At 48.8% G+C, this 20912-nt stretch overlaps 2 protein-coding genes and 1 non-coding gene across 8 annotated transcripts in view; 1 reads left to right on the top strand and 2 right to left on the bottom strand.

Annotated features, from left to right (window-relative positions):
* The window catches only part of LOC123768254 (sialin), a 55092-nt gene extending 34635 nt beyond the window's left edge, over positions 1-20457 (bottom strand). For 2 of the 6 annotated variants that reach the window (XM_069306978.1, XM_069306979.1), the window contains exons 1-2: positions 2022-2120; positions 1751-1855 (exon numbers count right to left, since the gene is read on the bottom strand). The gene's annotated coding sequence lies outside the window, so the exon portion shown is untranslated. Of the gene's footprint in view, positions 1-1750; positions 1856-2021; positions 2121-7693; positions 7989-20213 lie in introns of those variants that run through there. The other 4 variants (XM_069306981.1, XM_069306983.1, XM_069306982.1 and 1 more) reach the window with 4 other exon arrangements.
* TRNAK-CUU (transfer RNA lysine (anticodon CUU)) lies at positions 344-416 on the bottom strand. Its single transcript has one exon. It is a non-coding gene; the product is annotated as a tRNA-Lys (tRNA).
* LOC123768176 (uncharacterized) lies at positions 8946-14163 on the top strand. The gene is made up of 3 exons (XM_045758575.2): positions 8946-9105; positions 12629-12894; positions 13685-14163. Exons 2-3 carry the CDS (start codon positions 12630-12632, stop codon positions 13873-13875), a joined length of 456 nt encoding a protein of 151 aa, XP_045614531.1. The 5' UTR covers positions 8946-9105; position 12629; the 3' UTR covers positions 13876-14163.
* Positions 20458-20912: the final 455 nt, after the last annotated feature.

Below are 20912 nucleotides of genomic sequence, written 5' to 3'. Positions count from 1 at the left end.
CGCTATCATGTCTTTATGCTTGGGTTGGGGTTATCTGTTGTCCGCTGCGTTACTGCCACTTGTTCTCTCTATTAGCAATGGGGTTCACCATCTACAGCCCCGCTCCTGTGCCAGTAAGTTCACTACGGGATCACCATAGCCCGTGCTACTTGGAACTTTTTGTTCCCAGTAGCTGAATCTTAAATTTTGTATTAATATACAATTTAATCATTAATAATTCATTGTGTCGGGGGACAGGCAGCCAGAGTGTTTTCATACATGCTAGGCTTATATCGAGGTGTTGACAACCCCTATAGGAGTTGTTGAACTCTTTTTTTTTTTATGGTTCTACTGTAAAACTAGCCGCCCAACGTGGGGCTCGAACCCACGACCCCGAGATTAAGAGTCTCGTGCTCTACCGACTGAGCTAGCCGGGCGCGGTGTAATTGGTGCGACTCGCTCTTAACACGACCCGTTGGACACCCAACAAACTAATCTGAAACTAAAATAATTGACGTGTCGTCACCGTTGATGGGACTGTATGATGTATATACAGATGACAGAGTACAGCACTTCCTTCCACCCTGGCAGATAGTACCTTCTGACACCCTGACCCCTGCATACACCACCAAGACACTAATCTCAAACAACCCTCATGCTCAGCTTTATGCTAAATTAAGCACCAACTCTACTGTCCCCTCTTATCCTCCTCCCTCTCTCCCCTCTTCTCTTTCCCCCCCCTCTCCCCTTGTTCGCTTATCTTTCCCCCCCCCACTCTCCCCTCATCTTACATCTTCAGTACCCACTATCTTCACTGTATACAACTCCTTAATCCCTCACCGATGTTGTTCTTTAAGATTGGCTACCTGGAACACAAAGTTTCAAGTAGCACGGGCTATGGTGAGCCTCCACAGTGGATTTATAATCACTCACCACCTTCAACATTATAACCCGAATGAATTCAATTCATTGTTTTCGAGAAAATCGTGAATATTCGCGGTAACTCTATGGAAAACTCATCTACAATTTAATTTCCGACTTCATGATAGTAGGAGAAAGGGTTGACGGCCTATATTTCTGAAAGTATTTAACTTTAATGTTATTTTCAGGTTATTATTGTCTGTTATTATTATCATCTTAACTCTTTGTGGGTTGGGATGAGATCTGCCATTTGTGTGTATTTTGTGTTTGATAGGGAATTAGGTATGCTTAGGGGTGCCTTCTCACCATGCCCTGTGGCTGGTGGGGGATTGGTGCCCTGAAGCTACAGAAACACCCTATAACCCCCTGAAGACTACGGGCTCACCATAGCCCGTGCTACATGGACACTTCGTTCTGAGTAGCTAAATCTGAAACAACAACAACCCCCGAAGTGGCAAGGGCAGTTAGGAGACAACAAGAGACCGACCACAACCAGCCTATGTATGTCCCGTACCCCGGGCCATTTACCCTGCAAAGTGGGGTGAGGTCTGGCTTCCAACTACCTCAATACAAGGTAAGGCTTCCAGCTACTCCAATACAAGGTAAGGCTTCCAGCTACCCCAATACAAGGTAAGGCTTCCAGCTACTCCAATACAAGGTAAGGCTTCCAGCTACCCCAATACAAGGTAAGGCTTCCAGCTACCCCAATACAAGGTAAGGCTTCCAACTACTCCAATACAAGGTAAGGCTTCCAACTACTCCAATACAAGGTAAGGCTTCCCACTACTCCAAGCGTCTGGCTTCCAACTTTAGACATATAAACACTCTCTCATAGTAGAGATTAATTTACATTTGAGACAAGTTTGGGGTCGACGACCGCCAGGAGGCGCCGGGCCTGAGGACAGGTTGCGGCCCCGTGTAATTTTGGCGGGCAAGGGCGATGACGTCACACTATCTAAAAGTAAATAATCATGTATTAATTACCTTACTGTGCGTATTTAACCGTGTTTGAGTCTACAAATAACGGAGGTAATTAACAAGCAAGTAATTGAGGATACGACGACACGTTGGACTGGTAGATAGACTTATGTCGTTAAAATGGAGGTGATGACGTCACTTACCCGGGTAAAAGGACCAATGACAAGAGTGAAGGGAATTGGAGAACGCCTATTGGCCCATGTACGGTGATGGAGAAGATTACGAAGCAAAGGCTCGTAGAGTATCTGGAGGGAAAGAGCTTTGTAACACATCACCAATATATGGGTTCAGGGATGGTACAGCGTGGCTCACAGGGTTAATAGAATTCTCTGAGCAGACGACAACAATTTGGCAAGGAAGAGGAGAGTGTGCAGACGGCATTTTCTTTGTCAGAAAGCCTTTGACACATTATCCCATAAGAAGCTGTTACAAAAGTTGGAGAAACAGGCAGGGGTAAAAGAAAAGGTGCTCCAGTGGATAAGGGAGTATCTAAGCAACAGGAAACAGCGAGTTTCCTGTTCCTTAGTTTCCTGTCAGTTTCCTGTCACAGCCCCGCTCCTGTGCCAGGTAAGTCCACTACGGGCTCACCATAGCCCGTACTACTTGGAACTTTTTGTTCCAAGTAGCTGAATCTTAACAACAGCAAGTAACTAACTATGAGGGGGAAGACTTCAAAGTGGCGAGATGTCACCAGCGGAGTCCCGCAGGGCTCTGTACTTGGACCCATCCTGTTTCTAATACATGTAAACGATCTTCCAGAGGATATAGACTCATTCCCCTCAATGTCTGCCGAGGATGCAGAAATTATGAGAAGAATCAAGACAAGTTAAAGGGCACCACACAACGCGTACTTCACCTCAACACAAAGACGCAACACATTACTGAGTTTGATGACGTGTTCACCCCACACACAGACATCACACTAACGTGATGCACCAAATGAAGACCATCTGGTCACCTCTTGGTCCGGGAGACATCTCCCGTCACGCAGGGTGCAGTCGCGCCTCCACAGATCTCCAGTATCAGCTCTTGATACTGGTAATGGCTCAAAAGGGCCACCACTTACGGGCTATTCATGCCCGTGCCACCTCTTGGGTGGCTTAATCTTCATCAATCAATCAAATGAACAAGTCCACAAGGGCCGTGAATCTTTACCCTGTCGTAGCTCAGTCTATTAATCTTCATCACTCACCCGACCACGCACTGTGTCTCACTAAATGTTGCCAGGCGTCAGCAAGCGGCATTACCAGGCAATATGGCAATTGAAATGGTTAATTATTATTTTGTTTTGTTTACGTGTGCTCCAGTGTCGCCCCTGGAGGAAGGTGGTGGTCCTACAACCCGTCCTCGACTCAAGTCCATTCCATCCAGCGGTCGACCCCGCAGACGCATTCATAAATTTTAACATGCTGTTCATTGAAAACAGGAATTTTCCCAAATGTAAATTAATATTATAATATATTAGCATATTGTGCATATATAGGCATAGGTTAGGTTAAGTGTTAAGGTTCTCTTGGCGATTATTTGTATTTGTAGTACATAGCTGAAGCATTTATAGCGTTGTGATTCTAACAAAATTCGTCAGTGAAGCACTTGTTCCGGATATGTTCGAACGTCAGCAGTTGTGAGTCGTGTGTAAACCGTTTTTCATTCATAAACAGCTGAGGGTTTGGCGGGCGCATGGAATGGACTTTTGGGGTCTTTGTTTGGAGGACGGGCTGGCCTCTTTGTCAAAGGTTCGCATCCCCTAGAAACACAATGTGGCTCGCCATGAGCTAGTGTGACACGCCTGTGTTGTAGGTGAAGCCACTAACGCCAGGATCGCTGGAATTTCCTATCCTGACAGCTTGGAAAGGTTCCAAAGCCGTAAGTCTGTCTGTATCCGTGTCGTCATGTTAGCGATTATGGTTGACTGTCTCGGCGGCTATAGTCTGGCTGTCTGTCAGACGTTATAGAAGTCATCAGGAACTATATCAGGAACTCTAGTGTTGCACCCCATCAATATATCAAGGTGCATCACTTGCTTATATATAAATATAGCCGTAATACACATATTGGCGTTATTCTGATAGTTTTTTCTCTGCGATAATGACTGGAGGAGGCAGAGTGTCCTTGTGAGTGGCCCGCGGGGCCCTCAAGCTGGCCTCGGACCCGCACCAGTGAGTGACCAGGCTGTTTCCAGCCGATCTTCTACACAAAGGGCCACGATACAATGCCCTCTTGATGGTCCTTGTCCGACACCCAGCCTGTCTTCACAACTGTTTCCATTTGACTAGGTCTAGCATTTCACTAGGCCTGCTCTCGTGTTGAATAATGAGTAACTCACTATGTATGGTTATCTTATCTTGAGATGATTTCGGGGCTTTAGTGTCCCCGCGGCCCGGTCCTCGACCAGGCCTCCACCCCCAGGAAGCAGCCCGTGACAGCTGACTAACCCCCAGGTACCTATTTTACTGCTAGGTAACAGGGGCATAGGGTGAAAGAAACTCTGCCCATTGTTTCTCGCCGGCGCCTATGATCGAACCCAGGACCACAGGATCACAAGTCCAGCGTGCTGTCCGCTCGGCCGAACGACTCCCTCCTGTGGTAGACAAACTAGAAACGGCTTTTACTAGGCCTACCCTAGCCGGTGGCTGAGCGGACAGAACACTGGACGCGTGATCCAGTGGTCCCGGGTTCCATCCCAGGCGCCGGCGAGAAACAATGGGCAGAGTTTCTTTCACCCTGATGCCCCTGTTACCTAGCAGTAAATAGGTACCTGGGTGTTAGTCAGCTGTCACGGGCTGCTTCCTGGGGGTGGAGGCCTGGTTGAGGACCGGGCCGCGGGGACACTAAGCCCCCGCAAGCACAACTAGATGAATATAACTAGGCGAGTACAACTAGGTGAATACAACTAGGTGAACACAACTAGGTGAGTACACTAGCGAGGACAACCGCCTGCCCGGGTTTTTTGTCGACACTTTCAGTTAGTTTTTCCTGTATATATCATGAGGACTGGAGGGCGTGTTGCCTTGCCCGGCCCCTGGGGTCTCTCTCCCTCCCACCTGCACCCCCTGGGTCTCTCCCCCTCCCACCTGCACCCCCTGGGTCTCTCCCCCTCCCACCTGCACCCCCTGGGTCTCTCCCCCTCCCACCTGCAGCCCCTGGGTCTCTCTCCCTCCCACCTGCAGCCCCTGGGTCTCTCTCCCTCCCACCTGCACCCCCTGGGTCTCTCTCCCTCCCACCTGCAGCCCCTGGGTCTCTCTCCCTCCCACCTGCAGCCCCTGGGTCTCTCTCCCTCCCACCTGCAGCCCCTGGGTCTCTCTCCCTCCCACCTGCAGCCCCCGGGTCTCTCTCCCTCCCACCTGCACCCCCTGGGTCTCTCTCCCTCCCACCTGCAGCCCCTGGGTCTCTCTCCCTCCCACCTGCAGCCCCTGGGTCTCTCTCCCTCCCACCTGCAGCCCCTGGGTCTCTCTCCCTCCCACCTGCAGCCCCTGGGTCTCTCTCCCTCCCACCTGCAGCCCCTGGGTCTCTCTCCCTCCCACCTGCAGCCCCTGGGTCTCTCCCTCCCACCTGCAGCCCCCGGGTCTCTCCCTCCCACTTGCAGCCCCCGGGTCTCTCCCTCCCACCTGCAGCCCCTGGGTCTCTCTCCCTCCCACCTGCAGCCCCTGGGTCTCTCCCTCCCACCTGCACCCCCTGGGTCTCTCTCTCTCCCACCTGCACCCCCTGGGTCTCTCTCCCTCCCACCTGCAGCCCCTGGGTCTCTCTCTCTCCCACCTGCACCCCCTGGGTCTCTCTCCCTCCCACCTGCAGCCCCTGGGTCTCCCTCCCACCTGACACACCCCAGAACGTCTAGGTCCGTCAGTGAACGTTTGCTACTATACAGAACGTTTTTCTTACACAAAACGTTTCGGTTTTGGGCACAAGTTACTGAAGGTTTACAAGGCTAAGTTTGCCAGGTGAGACACTACCTGGTAACACAATATTTCTTGACAGCTTGACAGTTATTGACAAATACAAAGATTGCATTTGTTTGTTTTTTTCCGTGTTGTGTTTGTTATAGCTATGTTTGAGTGCTAGAAGGCTGTGTTTGGCGGTTACTGGTCACTCAACAGAGGTTGAGTTACTGGTCACTCAGAGGTTGGGTTACTGGTCACTCAAGAGGGGTTGGGTTACTGGTCACTCAACAGAGGTTGAGTTACTGGTCACTCAGAGGTTGGGTTACTGGTCACTCAAGAGGGGTTGGGTTACTGGTCACTCAACAGAGGTTGGATGGCCACTCACAATAGACAAAGTAAATCCAGATCATAAATTACATGGCCTTGCAGTTCCTATCCCATACTGCATCCCCCCATCAACACCCTCCCCCCAGGATTGCAACACCGGCTCCCACACCAACACTGGACCCACCGTGTCAACCCACCACCACCACCAGAGGACACCCTGCAGGTGACCCAGTATTACGCAGTCACCACTACTACCTACGTCACTTCAACCTCTTTATGCTTGCTAAAATCTTTACATCAAATATAATACTCACTACACGATTCTGATGGGCGCATGGCAGTGTATGTAGACACATACATACTTAGGTGTGTGTAGATACATGCAACTTGAGTGTAAAGGTGTAAGTAAACTGTAATAGAGTTCTTGAAACGATCACTAGCTAGTTAGCTCCAGAACATGTAAGACTGTTACGGAATCTGTGATCAGTGAGACGCTTTGGGATACAACGCTGCTTCCGGTACCGTGGGTCCTTCTCCAAGTACTCACTCTTGTGCTTAAACCAATGGCAAATGAGCCAAGATTCCTAAACCGAACAGTCATACAAGTCGGCGAGAGATGATGGAACAGTCCTTATCAAAGGAAGGCACCAAGCCGGGAAGACTATGTAGCACCATCAAATGTGTGGAATAATCAGAGGGCGCTAAATATCACCAAGGATGCCAATATGAGAACAGAAACGCATAAGGTCAACGATATTAAAAGTATCCGAGTCACCAAGAATTCTATCGAGGGACAAGTGACCGCGAGGGACGGTCGGAAAGCAAGACACACGCTCGTCCTGGAAGTCAGGACATTCGAGAAAGACATGCACGACCGTAAGAGGGACAACGCAATTTGGACAATAAGGAGCAGGGCGGCGCTCCATTAAGTGTCCATGTGTTAAATGTGTATGGCCGATACGTAACCTCGCCAGAGCCGTTTCCCACCGCCGGTTACGGTGCTAGGAGGACGGCCACGGGACTACGCAGTGTGTTACCAGTAACAGACGATCAACAACCCTGCCAACGGGCACGGATGAAGAAATAAATACCCGCGTTCAAGTCGGAATAAGGAACACCTTTACGGGAGATGAAACAATTAAGTGCGAATGGAAAAAGTACCTATAGATGGTTGGGTTGCATGGCCTCACATTGACCGCTTCAGTGACCCTTACGCCTGCCACACCATCAAACTATCTTCTCCTATGCTTATTCCCTACCTGTATAATACTGAATTCTAAGACTCGCATAATCTGCTCTGGCAACTCTGTTCTGTTCAGTTCTCTGAGGGAGAACTGTTCAACTACAGATGCTGGGAGGGAGGAACAGAGTTATCAGGGGAAGCGCCAGGCCATTACGACTATTTAGCACTGGAAATGGGTCAAGATAACGATTTAGGATGGGACGGGGGTAAGGAATGGTGCCCAACCACTTGTGGACGGTCGGGGATTGAACGCCGACCTGCATGACGCTCCACCGTCCAGCCCAAGTGGTTGCGAGGGAGAAACAGGCGGGCAGAGAATAGGTTCGTCCCCGCTGACACACGCCAAGCAAGCACTATAATGACTGACCGTACGAGTAGTTGGTGTGATCTCTCGTCGCACAATCATTTACTGAAGGAAGGTCCAGGTAGCACACATTCAGCTGTGCCTCTCTGGAACCTGTCGGGAAGGATGAGCACGTTCCAGCATCGTCTGGAAGGAGGCGCAGGTTCCAGCTTCGTCTGGAAGAATGCGCAGGTTCCAGCTTCGTCTGGAAGGCTGCGCAGGTTCCAGCTTCGTCTGGAAGGAAGCGCAAGTTCCAGCTTCGTCTGGAAGGAAGCGCAAGTTCCAGCTTCGTCTGGAAGGAGGCGCAGGTTCCAGTTTCGTCTGGAAGGAGGCGCAGGTTCCAGTTTCGTCTGGAAGGAGGCGCAGGTTCCAGCTTCGTCTGGAAGGAGGCGCAGGTTCCAGCTTCGTCTGGAAGGATGCGCAGGTTCCAGCTTCGTCTGGAAGGATGCGCAGGTTCCAGTTTCGTCTGGAAGGCGCTGGCTACACCCGTTCCTGTTTACCCCGTGACCTGCTTGGACGCTAGGAAGCTATGTTAGTACTGAATACAAGACAATTTAAGTCTACCATTGTTCTCGGCAGAAGAGAGCCGCATAGTTCACGCCGCCCTCCAGCTCATGGTCACTGGACTATCTGGTGATGGTTTGCAAAAATGTGTTTCGGTAAGAAGTGGTTGCTTGAGAATCGAGATCTATATAGTCTGCACAAGGCGACGCCTGAACCGGATTTTTAGGACAGGAAACTAGGATTTACCCACGCCTACAGGGATGGGGGTAGGGGGGGGGGAGGGGGAGTAAGCGACAAGGAGGAGGTGCTGATACTAACCCCCCCCCCCCCTCCACCCCCACATCAACCCCCCTCCACCACCCCCACACACACCCCATCTATCATCGTGTTCGTCCACGACTCCCCCCCCCCCCCGCCCCCCCGAACACCACGTTAATGGCGTTCGTGTTACCCGGCCCCCCTCTACAGAGGGTTCGATCAAAACGGCTCTTTGGTCCCGCCTCTCAACTGTCAATCAACAGGTGTACAGGTTCCTGAGCCTATTGGGCTCTATCATATCTACATTTGAAACTGTGTATGGAATCAGCCTCCACCACATCATTGCCTGTGTGTGTGTGTGTGTGTGTGTGTGTGTGTGTGTGTGTGTGTGTGTGTGTGTGTGTGTGTGTGTGTGTGTGTGCGCGTGCGCGTGCGTGCGTGTGCGTGCTTGCATGCACAATACAGAGGACCGGTTTGCCATCATTGGGCGACCAGTTGGAGCTAGCGGCGTGTACCAGACAGGTATAAATACACGTGTAGAACAGCTTCTCTTCACTGACAGGTTCCCCGCTGTGTGCACCACTCCTCCTCAGCTCCGGACACTCCCACCCCGTCACTCGGCGTCCCTCATTCAACACATTTCCAGTCTTAAACTTTTAACAAACACTCTTTAGGTAAGTGTAGTTAGGTGAATATTGGTGATGGGCTGAGGTAGTGGCCCCTCCCCATCACTGATGGGCTGATGTAGTGGCCCCTCCCCATCACTGATGGGCTGAGGTAGTGGCCCCTCCCCATCACTGATGGGCTGAGGTAGTGGCCCTCCCCATCACTGATGGGCTGATGTAGTGGCCCCTCCCCATCACTGATGGGCTGATGTAGTGGCCCCTCCCCATCACTGATGGGCTGAGGTAGTGGCCCCTCCCCATCACTGATGGGCTGATGTAGTGGCCCCTCCCCATCACTGATGGGCTGATGTAGTGGCCCCTCCCCATCACTGATGGGCTGATGTAGTGGCCCCTCCCCATCACTGATGGGCTGAGGTAGTGGCCCCTCCCCATCACTGATGGGCTGATGTAGTGGCCCCTCCCCATCACTGATGGGCTGAGGTAGTGGCCACTCCCCATCACTGATGGGCTGAGGTAGTGGCCCCTCCCCATCACTGATGGGCTGAGGTAGTGGCCACTCCCCATCACTGATGGGCTGAGGTAGTGGCCCCTCCCCACCTGTGAGTGGTGGTGGACCCCATACCCATCCTGTGAGTGGTGGTGGACCCCATACCCATCCTGTGAGTGGTGGTGGACACCATACCCATCCTGTGAGTGGTGGTGGACCCCATACCTATCCTGTGGGCGGTAGTGGACCCCATACCCATCCTGTGAGTGGTGGTGGACCCCATACCCATCCTGTGAGTGGTGGTGGACCCCATACCCATCCTGTGGGTGGTGGTGGACCCCATACCCATCCTGTGGGTGGTGGTAGACCCCATACCCATCCTGTGGGTGGTGGTGGACCCCATACCCATCCTGTGGGTGGTGGTAGACCCCATACCCATCCTGTGGGTGGTGGTGGACCCCATACCCATCCTGTGAGTGGTGGTGGACCCCATACCCATCCTGTGAGTGGTGGTGGACCCCATACCCATCCTGTGAGTGGTGGTGGACCCCATACCCATCCTGTGAGTGGTGGTGGACCCCATACCCATCCTGTGGGCGGTAGTGGACCCCATACCCATCCTGTGAGTGGTGGTGGACCCCATACCCATCCTGTGAGTGGTGGTGGACCCCATACCCATCCTGTGAGTGATGGTGGACCCCATACCCATCCTGTGGGCGGTAGTGGACCCCATACCCATCCTGTGAGTGGTGGTGGACCCCATACCCATCCTGTGAGTGGTGGTGGACCCCATACCCATCCTGTGGGTGGTGGTGGACCCCATACCCATCCTGTGGGTGGTGGTGGACCCCATACCCATCCTGTGGGTGGTAGTGGAAGGTCACAGAGGGACATATTGGGCTCTGGGACTGAACCCCAATTATCGTTCAGCTAAGCAATTTAATTAGTGCATAAATAAATAAATTAGTGCATATATAAATATTAGTCAATTTATATTTTCCATTGCAAAAGTAGTTCAGTCACATTCTATGGTCCAGTGCTCAATAACCCATCTTGTTTAGTCTTCTTGTTTGAGGAGCTGTTCACTTGAGACAGTTAAGCAAATCCCAGCTGTGTCTGGGTACAAGTGACAGGATGAACAACCCAGCGGGTTTTCTTCCTATTGGGGAGTGTTGTACATGCTACTATGGCGGTGTGTCCACTCACAAGATGTGTGGCGCTGCCCAATACTGTCACTATGGCGGTGTGTCCACTCACAGGATGAGTGGCGCTGCCCAATACTGTCACTATGGCGGTGTGTCCACTCACAGGATGAGTGGCGCTGCCCAATACTGTCACTATGGCGGTGTGTCCACTCACAAGATGTGTGGCGCTGCCCAATACTGTCACTATGGCGGTGTGTCCACTCACAGGATGAGTGACGCTGCCCAATACTGTCACTATACTGGTGTGTCCACTCACAGGATGAGTGACGCTGCCCAATACTGTCAATGTAGCGGTGTGTCCACTCACAGGATGAGTGGCGCTGCCCAATACTGTCAATGTAGCGGTGTGTCCACTCACAAGATGAGTGGCGCTGCCCAATACTGTCACTATGGCGGTGTGTCCACTCACAAGATGAGTGGCGCTGCCCAATACTGTCACTATGGCGGTGTGTCCACTCACAAGATGAGTGGCGCTGCCCAATACTGTCACTATACCGATGTGTCCACTCACAGGATGAGTGGCGCTGCCCAATACTGTCACTATACCGGTGTGTCCACTCACAGGATGAGTGCCGCTGCCCAATACTGTCACTATACCGGTGTGTCCACTCACAGGATGAGTGGCGCTGCCCAATACTGTCACTATGGCGGTGTGTCCACTCACAGGATGAGTGGCGCTGCCCAATACTGTCACTATGGCGGTGTGTTCACTCACAGGATGAGTGACGCTGCCCAATACTGTCACTATACTGGTGTGTCCACTCACAGGATGAGTGACGCTGCCCAATACTGTCAATGTAGCGGTGTGTCCACTCACAGGATGAGTGGCGCTGCCCAATACTGTCAATGTAGCGGTGTGTCCACTCACAAGATGAGTGGCGCTGCCCAATACTGTCACTATGGCGGTGTGTTCACTCACAGGATGAGTGGTGCTGCCCAATACTGTCACTATACCGGTGTGTCCACTCACAGGATGAGTGGCGCTGCCCAATACTGTCACTATACCGGTGTGTCCACTCACAGGATGAGTGGCGCTGCCCAATACTGTCACTATACCGGTGTGTCCACTCACAGGATGAGTGACGCTGCCCAATACTGTCACTATACCGGTGTGTCCACTCACAGGATGAGTGGCGCTGCCCAATACTGTCACTATACCGGTGTGTCCACTCACAGGATGAGTGCCGCTGCCCAATACTGTCACTATGGCGGTGTGTCCACTCACAGGATGAGTGGCGCTGCCCAATACTGTCACTATGGCGGTGTGTCCACTCACAGGATGAGTGGCGCTGCCCAATACTGTCACTATGGCGGTGTGTCCACTCACAGGATGAGTGGCGCTGCCCAATACTGTCACTATACCGGTGTGTCCACTCACAGGATGAGTGACGCTACCCAATAAACTCGCCACTCGGAGGCCCAAACTTAACCCCACAACCATGTATGTAGCGGACCACATCTCTAGCCAAATCCATCTGGGTGAGAAGAGGAACTATATATATGCGCTATATGTTAGCATTGTAAACAAATTGCCACATCTACGATAGAACAGAAATACCATTGCATCTCACGACTACACAGTGGTGACAAAGGGCTCTGTGGCTCAGCCACCACAGTGGCTCTGTGGTGACAAGTGTCATTTGTATACTCACCTAGTTGTGCTTGCTGGGGGGTTGAGCTCTGGCTCTTTGGTCCCGCCTCTCAACCATGTATATGTGTATATATCTGCGCGTATCAAACCAGCTCAGACCCAGCAATAGTCACACACCGCTCCGCTCAGACCCGGACGCAGGTTCGAATCCTCGTCACGGCCCTTGAGGATTTGTTCCAGCAATAGTGTTCTTCACCACATATCAACGTAATGTTTCCCCTTTGACAGGATGAACGGGTGGGTGATGCTGGCGTCAGTGGTGGTGGTCGTGTGTGGCGTCCACGGCCAGGGAGACTCTCTTGACTGTACCCCGGAGGAGGTGGCCGCGGCCAAGAGCTCCGTCAGCACCGGCCTCCAGGACCTGTACCTGCCGCTCCTCGACGAGTCCTCTGGCAACATCCGTACCGTCATGACCAACGAGAACGATGTCACTCAACACATTGACTGTATCATCGAGAACAAGGCTTGTACCAAGCTGGGAAAGTCGCTCCAGTGTAAGTGTATAAGTTGCTCCAGTGTATAACAGTCGCTCCAGTGTATAACAGTCGCTCCAGTGTATAACAGTCGCTCCAGTGTATAACAGTCGCTCCAGTGTATAACAGTCGCTCCAGTGTATAACAGTCGCTCCAGTACAGTTGTATGAAAGCATGTGACACTGTCTCACAACCCCCCTCCCCCCACACACGTATGTAATACTAATACAAACATTACAGAAGTGTGTGTGGGGGGGGGAGGAGGGGTTGGAGACATATTTAGCTACGTTATACACTCTTTGACTCACTATACACCCCCAGGTTAGTAAAGCTCTCTTACCTCTCACATTCACTAAGATCAGTCTTCCCTTCCTGTTAAAGTAACATTCTAATCTTCCTTAAACACAAGATTAGCGGACATATTCAATGTCATACTGAACTCGATCTCTCTATATAATTTGGTGATTTGGTGACAGGTTTATATATATATTTAGCTGATCTTGTTCTCCTGCAGACTCCTTTATCGTGCTAGGCTTCGCTAGACCTTTAAAATATCTCTCAAACAAGTTTTTACAATTCTCAAGTCAAGCATTTCACGTCTAGCAATGCATCTATATTCCCCCTTGTAATCACCCCCTTCCCTCCTACCTTTCCCAAGATCATGATGCTGCGAGGTGATTACTTATTCTCATCTCAAGCATCTCTTGAGACGAGAAATTCTCACTATGGTGACAATTCTATTGGGTGTCTCCCTCTCCTATCATGCCTTACTGAGTTCTCCTTCTCACTGAGTTCTACCTTCCTCCGACAGACTTCATCACCAACCAATCAGGCACTGATCTGTGCGCCGGGTGCCAGCCTTGCCAGAGGACGCGCTTCCAGTTCATCCTGACAGAACTCCGCTGCAAGTATCCTGCCCAAGCCAACAGGATCCAGACCTTCGTCACAGAAACAAGAAAGATCGATATCTATCAGTATTTTAGCGTGGATCCAACATGTTAGTTAGCAGCTTTAATGACGGACCCTGAACTGGACCTGGTGGCCAACTGGAACATTGTGGACCTGGTGGCCAACTGGAACATTGTGGACCTGGTGGCCAACTGGAACATTGTGGACCTGGTGGCCAACTGGAACACCAAGGACCTGGTGGCCAACTGGAACACCAAGGACCTGGTGGCCAACTGGAACACCAAGGACCTGGTGCCTATATAATACTTCTCCAGGGTATGTGTTTCACTTGGATAAAAGTCAATATCAACTTAATATAGAGCAATAAAGACAAAATGCAGACTGGCCTTTTATTCAATACACTTATTTTCCTGCTCCCGCAAGAAAATAGGTAGTAGTAAAAACAAATGACAATGTAATATTATTATTAATACAACCTCCCCTCTCCCCTCGTCTATCACAACCCCCACCCCTTACAACCCACCCCCTACCCCTCATCTCTCACAACCCACCCCTCGACCCTCATTCTCTCCCCCTGGGTCTTCCTACCTACCCACCAGCCTCTCCTGGTGATCGTACACTCTCGCCTCAATTATCGTACCTCCGCCTCGCTTTTCGTGATGCATGCTATCCGTATATCATACAAAATAGGACATTAGAGAACGGGTATTAATTGGATTTAGAACAGACTTGGGTTAATACTGGTTTGGAAATAGGGTTGTTGATTTATGAAACAAATTACCGCAGGCAGTAAGAAACATGGGATCAATAGGTTTTTGTTTAGCGTAGATCAGACGTTACGAACGCGTTTGGGCGGCTATAAACAGTGGCTGCTTCATATAGGTCAACGGTCATGCGGGTTCTTCCTAATGTTCTATGATTCATTGATAGACCATAAGACCTATGTTCTTATGACTCAGGCTGTTCCAGTCATTTTATAGTCGTGTGTTTATGTTTACAATAAAGACTCGCAGAGTAGTGAGAACTGAAGGTGATGGATTATGAATGAAGTTTAGGTTATTCTCGTTGAATGTGATGTAATGCTGGTATGTGTCAAGTATTTTGTTGTTGTTGCGTTTTGTTTTCAAAGACCATAGGGCTGGCCAGCAGGGTATAGAAGGATGGGACGAGGATGCTAAAAACTTGAGCTAGGAGTGGGAGACGGGGCTGAGACTGGAGATATAAAGAGCGGTGGCCCAACCACCTTGACTTTGAACTTGCTTCTGTTACTGTATGGCTGAATGGCGTGTTCTTCTCAAGAGGGTGCCGAGGTCGCACAACCTCTCAACGTGTCTCCACGGGACGTACATGTTGATGTTCTTGCCCTTCGCGCTGCTGTCTCGTCCACACTTCGTTGAATCAGGCGGAGTCGTAGACGCTCTCCTCCTTGGCCAGCACCTCTCTGGCCCCTGGGGAAGGGGTATTGGTGGAGTGGCAGGTTAGCCGGTAATGTCGACCGAGGCGCTCGTGTCGGTGGAAGTGGGGCTCCTTCTCTTCGGCTCGCCTTGGTATAGTAGCCAGGGTGCCTACGCCTGTAAGATGGGCTTTCCTAGCTGCCAGCTGGCTCCAAGCTGCCTTGGTTTTACTGCCATTACGTCCGCACGCGCCTCAGATGGCACATCAGTAATGGGTGACGTAGCCTGGTTTGTAGAAGAGAACAGCTTGTTCGGGATCCTCATCCTGAGAATAGAGAACAACCGCCACGTTGCCCTCTTGATGAATATGGATGGGTGTCGTGATGGTGGTGGTGTTGACAACCCGCAGGAGTTCACTCTTAGTGAATGAGTAGTCCCCGCGGACCCGTACCTTCACCTTGTAGATCATGGAACCGTGTTTTTGTTCACACGGTATAAAGGTCCCTTCGTGTGCGCGCGCACCGTCACTATTGCCAAGATATTTACAGAACCGTCTAGACGTCCAGGAAACCTTCAAGACCTTACAGAATCTTACAGAACCTTGAAGACACTAGAAAACCGTCAAAATACTGAAGAACCATCAACACATTAGAGAACCGTCACTACGTCTAGAAAGCCACGAAGACATTTAGAAACCCGTCAAGACAGATCAGACACAGCAAAGTTAGCAGACACTGCAAGAGTCAATTGAAAAACTGAAAGGTTAAATATTGTTTTACTGTAAAGGAGATTGTGCGAGGTCGCTGGCGAGACGCCCGGAGCTATAGCTTCATTAAACTCTAACAGGATTAATTGTTATTGTATCGGGAGTGTCCCAGGAAGGGGTCAGGGTCGACCCCAGAGACCCCCGTGAAGGGAGGGACACGACTATAGTACCTTCCTCCTTTTCACAAAGTCTGTGCATGTCAAATGTTCAGTGCCAAGACTTTTAAGCTTTAATTGAAATAATAGTATATAGCACTGGAGAAGGGGTCAGGATAAGGATTTGGGGTGGGACAGGGGGGGAAGGGGGGGAAGGAATGGTGCCCAACCAACTGGACGGTCGGGGATTGAACGCCGACTTGCATTAAGCAAGACCGTCGCTGGGTAGGGAGGGAAGAGATGTAGGAATGACGTGTGCGCTGAGAGGAGACAGGGAGTATATATTATAAAAAAAAATTGAGTTTTTTGGGTGGGGCATTTGGGGTTGAGTTGAAAACATGGGGGTGTGTGTGTGGCTGGAAAATGTATACGGTGTAAAGATGTTAGAGATGAAGACGGTGATTATTGGAGATTGTTACAGAGATGGGGGAAAGAGGTGGTGTGTGTGTGTGTGTGTGTGTGTGTGTGTGTGTGTGTGTGTGTGTGTGTGTGTGTGTGTGTGTGTATGTGTGTGTGTGTGTGTGTGTGTGTGTGTGAGAAGAAACAGGTTAGGGAAAGATTGGGAGGATATGTGTGGAGAAGACCCGGGCATCGCCGGCTCGGGTACCCCCATCCACTGTTAGATAAATGCAAATATAACTCCCGTTTAGAGTTCCACTGTTATATATATAGACACATTTGATAAGCAGTCAAACATGCCGACACTCCAAAATTTAGAGCGTGAAACTAGGCAACAAGTTTATTGTGTAAGGATAAATATATGATAATGAGATAAGCAGTCAGGAAGAGACGCTAGTTACATTGTTGACGAGGGGCAAAGGACAGGTACCACGTGTCGATAATTAATTGATTAAGATTAAGCCAACCAGGAGATGGCACGGGCATGAATAGCCCGTAAACCACGTGTCGACCAGCGAGCGAGCGACCACCGCAGGTGTTGACCAGATCACACACTAGAAGGTGAAGGGACGACGACGTTTCAGTCCGTTCACAATCGACTTGAGAATGGTCCAGGACCAGGAATGGTCCTTCACCTTCTAGTGTGTGGTCTGGTCAACATACTTCAGCCACGTTATTGTGACTCGTCGCCTGCATATGGACACCACAGGGGTTCTGGTCCAGGTTTACAGTGTCCCACGGGGGTATACACAGCCTGGGACCTGCTCACAACCCTGGAATAGTAGTTGCGCATGTATCGTGATATTTTCCCTCGAGGCAAATTTAGTTACAATGCACGCCTGTCAGCAAGACGGCAGAAACGCTGTACGATTCTGAATTTAGACAAATACAGGTTATCGCCCGTTTGTGTATGGGATAAGAGTAATTAAATCTTGAATATAAAACCTGGATATTTATACAAGGCAGATTCACATGCAAGAAAGAGCATTCGATATAGTTTTGCTTGAGGCAGATGGAGGCGAGGGATGACAGTGTGATTAAGAAGGGTTGTGTTTGAGGCTTTGGTCGGTGGCCGAGTGAGAGAGACACAAGTAGAAAGATAGGCTTTCTGCTGAAGCTTATCCCTAGGCTAGATCAGGTGGGAGTCATCCCCCTCCCCCCCCACACACCTGACGCAGGTGTAACGCAGCTGTGGAGGTGGTGAAAGTGGTCACAAGAGGCGGTGGTTACTGTGTGGTCGTCACACCACGTTACGTCGTGACAACGGACAAAATTAATTACAATTTTGTCTAATCTGAGGATTTCAATTAAGTCTTATTAGAGTGAGGATAATGCTGGTATTCACTGTCACGCAGGACAGAGGGTCATACACAAGACAATAAGTCTAAACTGCAGGCTGAAGCACATGTATATCATGGTTACAATCAATGTTTTAATGTATGAATATGTGAAAATAACTTTCTATTGTGCACTGCCACACAAGGCAGCGATGGGTTCATAAGTTTTTTTCCTTTATTTAAAAAAATACAATATAAATTACATATACATAAGTGTTACAAGGCAATTATACATTACAATTCTTAGTGGACAAGTGTTTCAGTAGTACAGAACAAGATCTTTAAAAAAAACTGAATGTTATACTTATTTACCTATAAAAGATTTACAAAAATTGGAGAATAGGCAACGCTGCCATCATTTTTACAACTTGCACAGTTTAACCTTTGCACACTTTGGAAGCAACTTGCTCCAGCACCGTCTGGTAGACAATAGCTCCACCTGTATCTACCAGACAGTAGAAGCAATACGGGCGATACAATCCGCGCAACCCGTCCTCTCCACTAACACATCACCTTATAGTGACCAACGGGCCAACTGCGACGCACTATGAAAAACAGCGCCTCACAAAATTTCTAGTTTTCTACGCATCGGGAGGTTCGGTTAGATGAGCTCCTTATGTACATGCAGTTTCTGATTACGTTAGGATGTTCAAAAAGACCACTTGAAGACCCCGAACTAACACAGAAGCAAGAAGATAAGAACACGCATCATACCCATTAGTTAATGTCCTGAGTATGAAATGTACCCATTGATTCGTGTCCTGAGTATGAAATGTACCCATTGATCCGTGTCCTGAGTATGAAATTTACCCATTGATTCGTGTCATGAGTATGAAATTTACCCACCTCGCCCCAAAAACGAATATAAGCATTAACAGAATGTATGTAAAAATTGTCTTTGAAAATGTAGGAAGTGTCTTGCGAAACGCTTCTAGGCGTCAGACCATAATAAAGTGTGAAAATGAACTTTGGAGAGCTAATTTTTCAATTATCATCGACAGTGAAGAAAAACATAAGAAATAATGAGAAGATTCGTGTTCGAATCATTAATCTTACCCTTTTGGTCATATTCAACAACATATGTTTACAAGAAAGACTGCTACCAAAACATACTAATATAATAATATACAGTATATATATTATATTACATATAATTATTATGTATTATAATAACCAAAATACGCAAATTACCAAATTCTAGTACTTACCAAATTTATTACTGAAGTCTTAAGCCTAACTTTTGATTCAACCTAAATCACAATATTTTATATTTTTTTCAGAAAATATACAAAATATACTTTGGAGAATTATTTGTCAAATATCACTAATGTGATGAACGCCATTTCGTGGTAAATGTTTCTAAAATTATTTTTTTTTAACGCAGTTTATATCACATACATGCATTCGTACAGTAAAATATACAGTATATATATTATATATTTCGAAATTAATATTCATTTTTACTTTTGCTGAAAGAGCACATACTAACCAAATAAACTTACTTCACAGACTAAGCGAAGTAGCCTATTTACCGCTTATAATTCTTTTTAGACAAGCCCCCAAAAGGACCATTTAATGTTAGTTGAATTAATGGGAGTTAGACAGCTGCTACGGGCTGCTTCCTGGGGATGTGTAACAAAAAGCTAGGAGGCCTGGTCGAGGACCGGGCCGCGGGGACGCTAAGCCCCGAAATCATCTTAAGATAACCTCAAGATAGATGTCCTGCTTGAGGTGTGGCAGGACAGAATGCTCTGCCTCAAGCACCACTTCTGGCCAAGAAATCTATAATATCAACAGTACTATCCGATTTATTTTGCAATAATAAATTAATAAAAGTTATATACAACTTTCCACCGACACAGAGGCTGTGCCCCTGTTCTCTATACCACCTCGAGTGATCTAACTTGTCCACTCTCAACTCAACCTGTCTTCTTACTCAGCTCACTACATCAATTCCCCTTCCGTAAAAATATACATTGGATTAGCCTAAGCATAAAGCGTCAACACCTAGGCTTCCCACCTTAACCGATTGGAGCAGATACTAATTACTCCGTAAAAACGTAAAAAATAAAAGCACCAAAGCCATATTTGTTAATGTATTACTACTATGTTGACCAGACTACTAGAAAGTGAAGGGACGACGACGACGTTTCGGTCCGTCGACGACGTTTCGGTCCGTCCTGGACCATTCTCAAGTCATATTACTATGTAATCAAAAGCAGTATATCCACATATATAAATCAATGTATCTGTAGCTATATATACTGTAGCTTTATGTAAAGAGTTTGGCCTAGGAGGGTTAGGGTGTTAAGGAGTTATTCCTAAAGATGAGAGCGGCCGCTGAACTATAGAAAGTGGCCATTGTTGACTACTGACTCACCTGGTTCAACATGACGCCATAGCTCCGTCGTCCATCCTCTATATGCACTCTTCACACTCTTCTTGACACCACTGTTGACGTGCCAGCCCAGGGGTTTGTGGCACACCACGCCGCAGTGCCCTCCACCACTCAGTACTCACACACAAGGGAGAGAAGATGCAGCTCCATTGACGACCTTTTGCCCACTGTTTACAAAGACGGGACCCGTCCTCAGGCTAGGCTCCAAGAGCAGTGCCGTACTCTTGAGACATTCATCAATTTTACCATACCGTGTAATACAAATAGATTTGTTCTCATATATACATTAATATTATCATTCACTAAAATTCAATATATAGTTAGGTTAGATGTTTAGGTTCTGTTGGCGATTGTAGTACGTGGGTGAAGCATTTACAGAGTTGCGGTTCGAGCAGAGGACGTCAGCTAAGCTGCTCCAGCAAAGTACATATATATCAGTTGTGAGTCGTGTGTAAACTGTTTTTCATTCATAAATAAGGGGTTTGGCGGCTGGATTAACGAGCATTTGAAGCATTTGATCTTTGTTAATAAGGATGGACTGAATGACACAATGAAATGAAGGCAAACATTCAACCCGTCTTCAGACCAAGTCCATTCCATTCAGCGGTCGACTCCAAAGACGCATTAATAAATTTTAACTAGCCCGTCCTCGCATACAAAGCTCCAAGCTCGTTAATCCAG

This window comes from Procambarus clarkii, chromosome 59 (assembly GCF_040958095.1).
Source record: "Procambarus clarkii isolate CNS0578487 chromosome 59, FALCON_Pclarkii_2.0, whole genome shotgun sequence".
NCBI lineage: Eukaryota > Metazoa > Arthropoda > Malacostraca > Decapoda > Cambaridae > Procambarus > Procambarus clarkii.
This window is presented reverse-complemented; position numbering and strand designations above follow the sequence as displayed.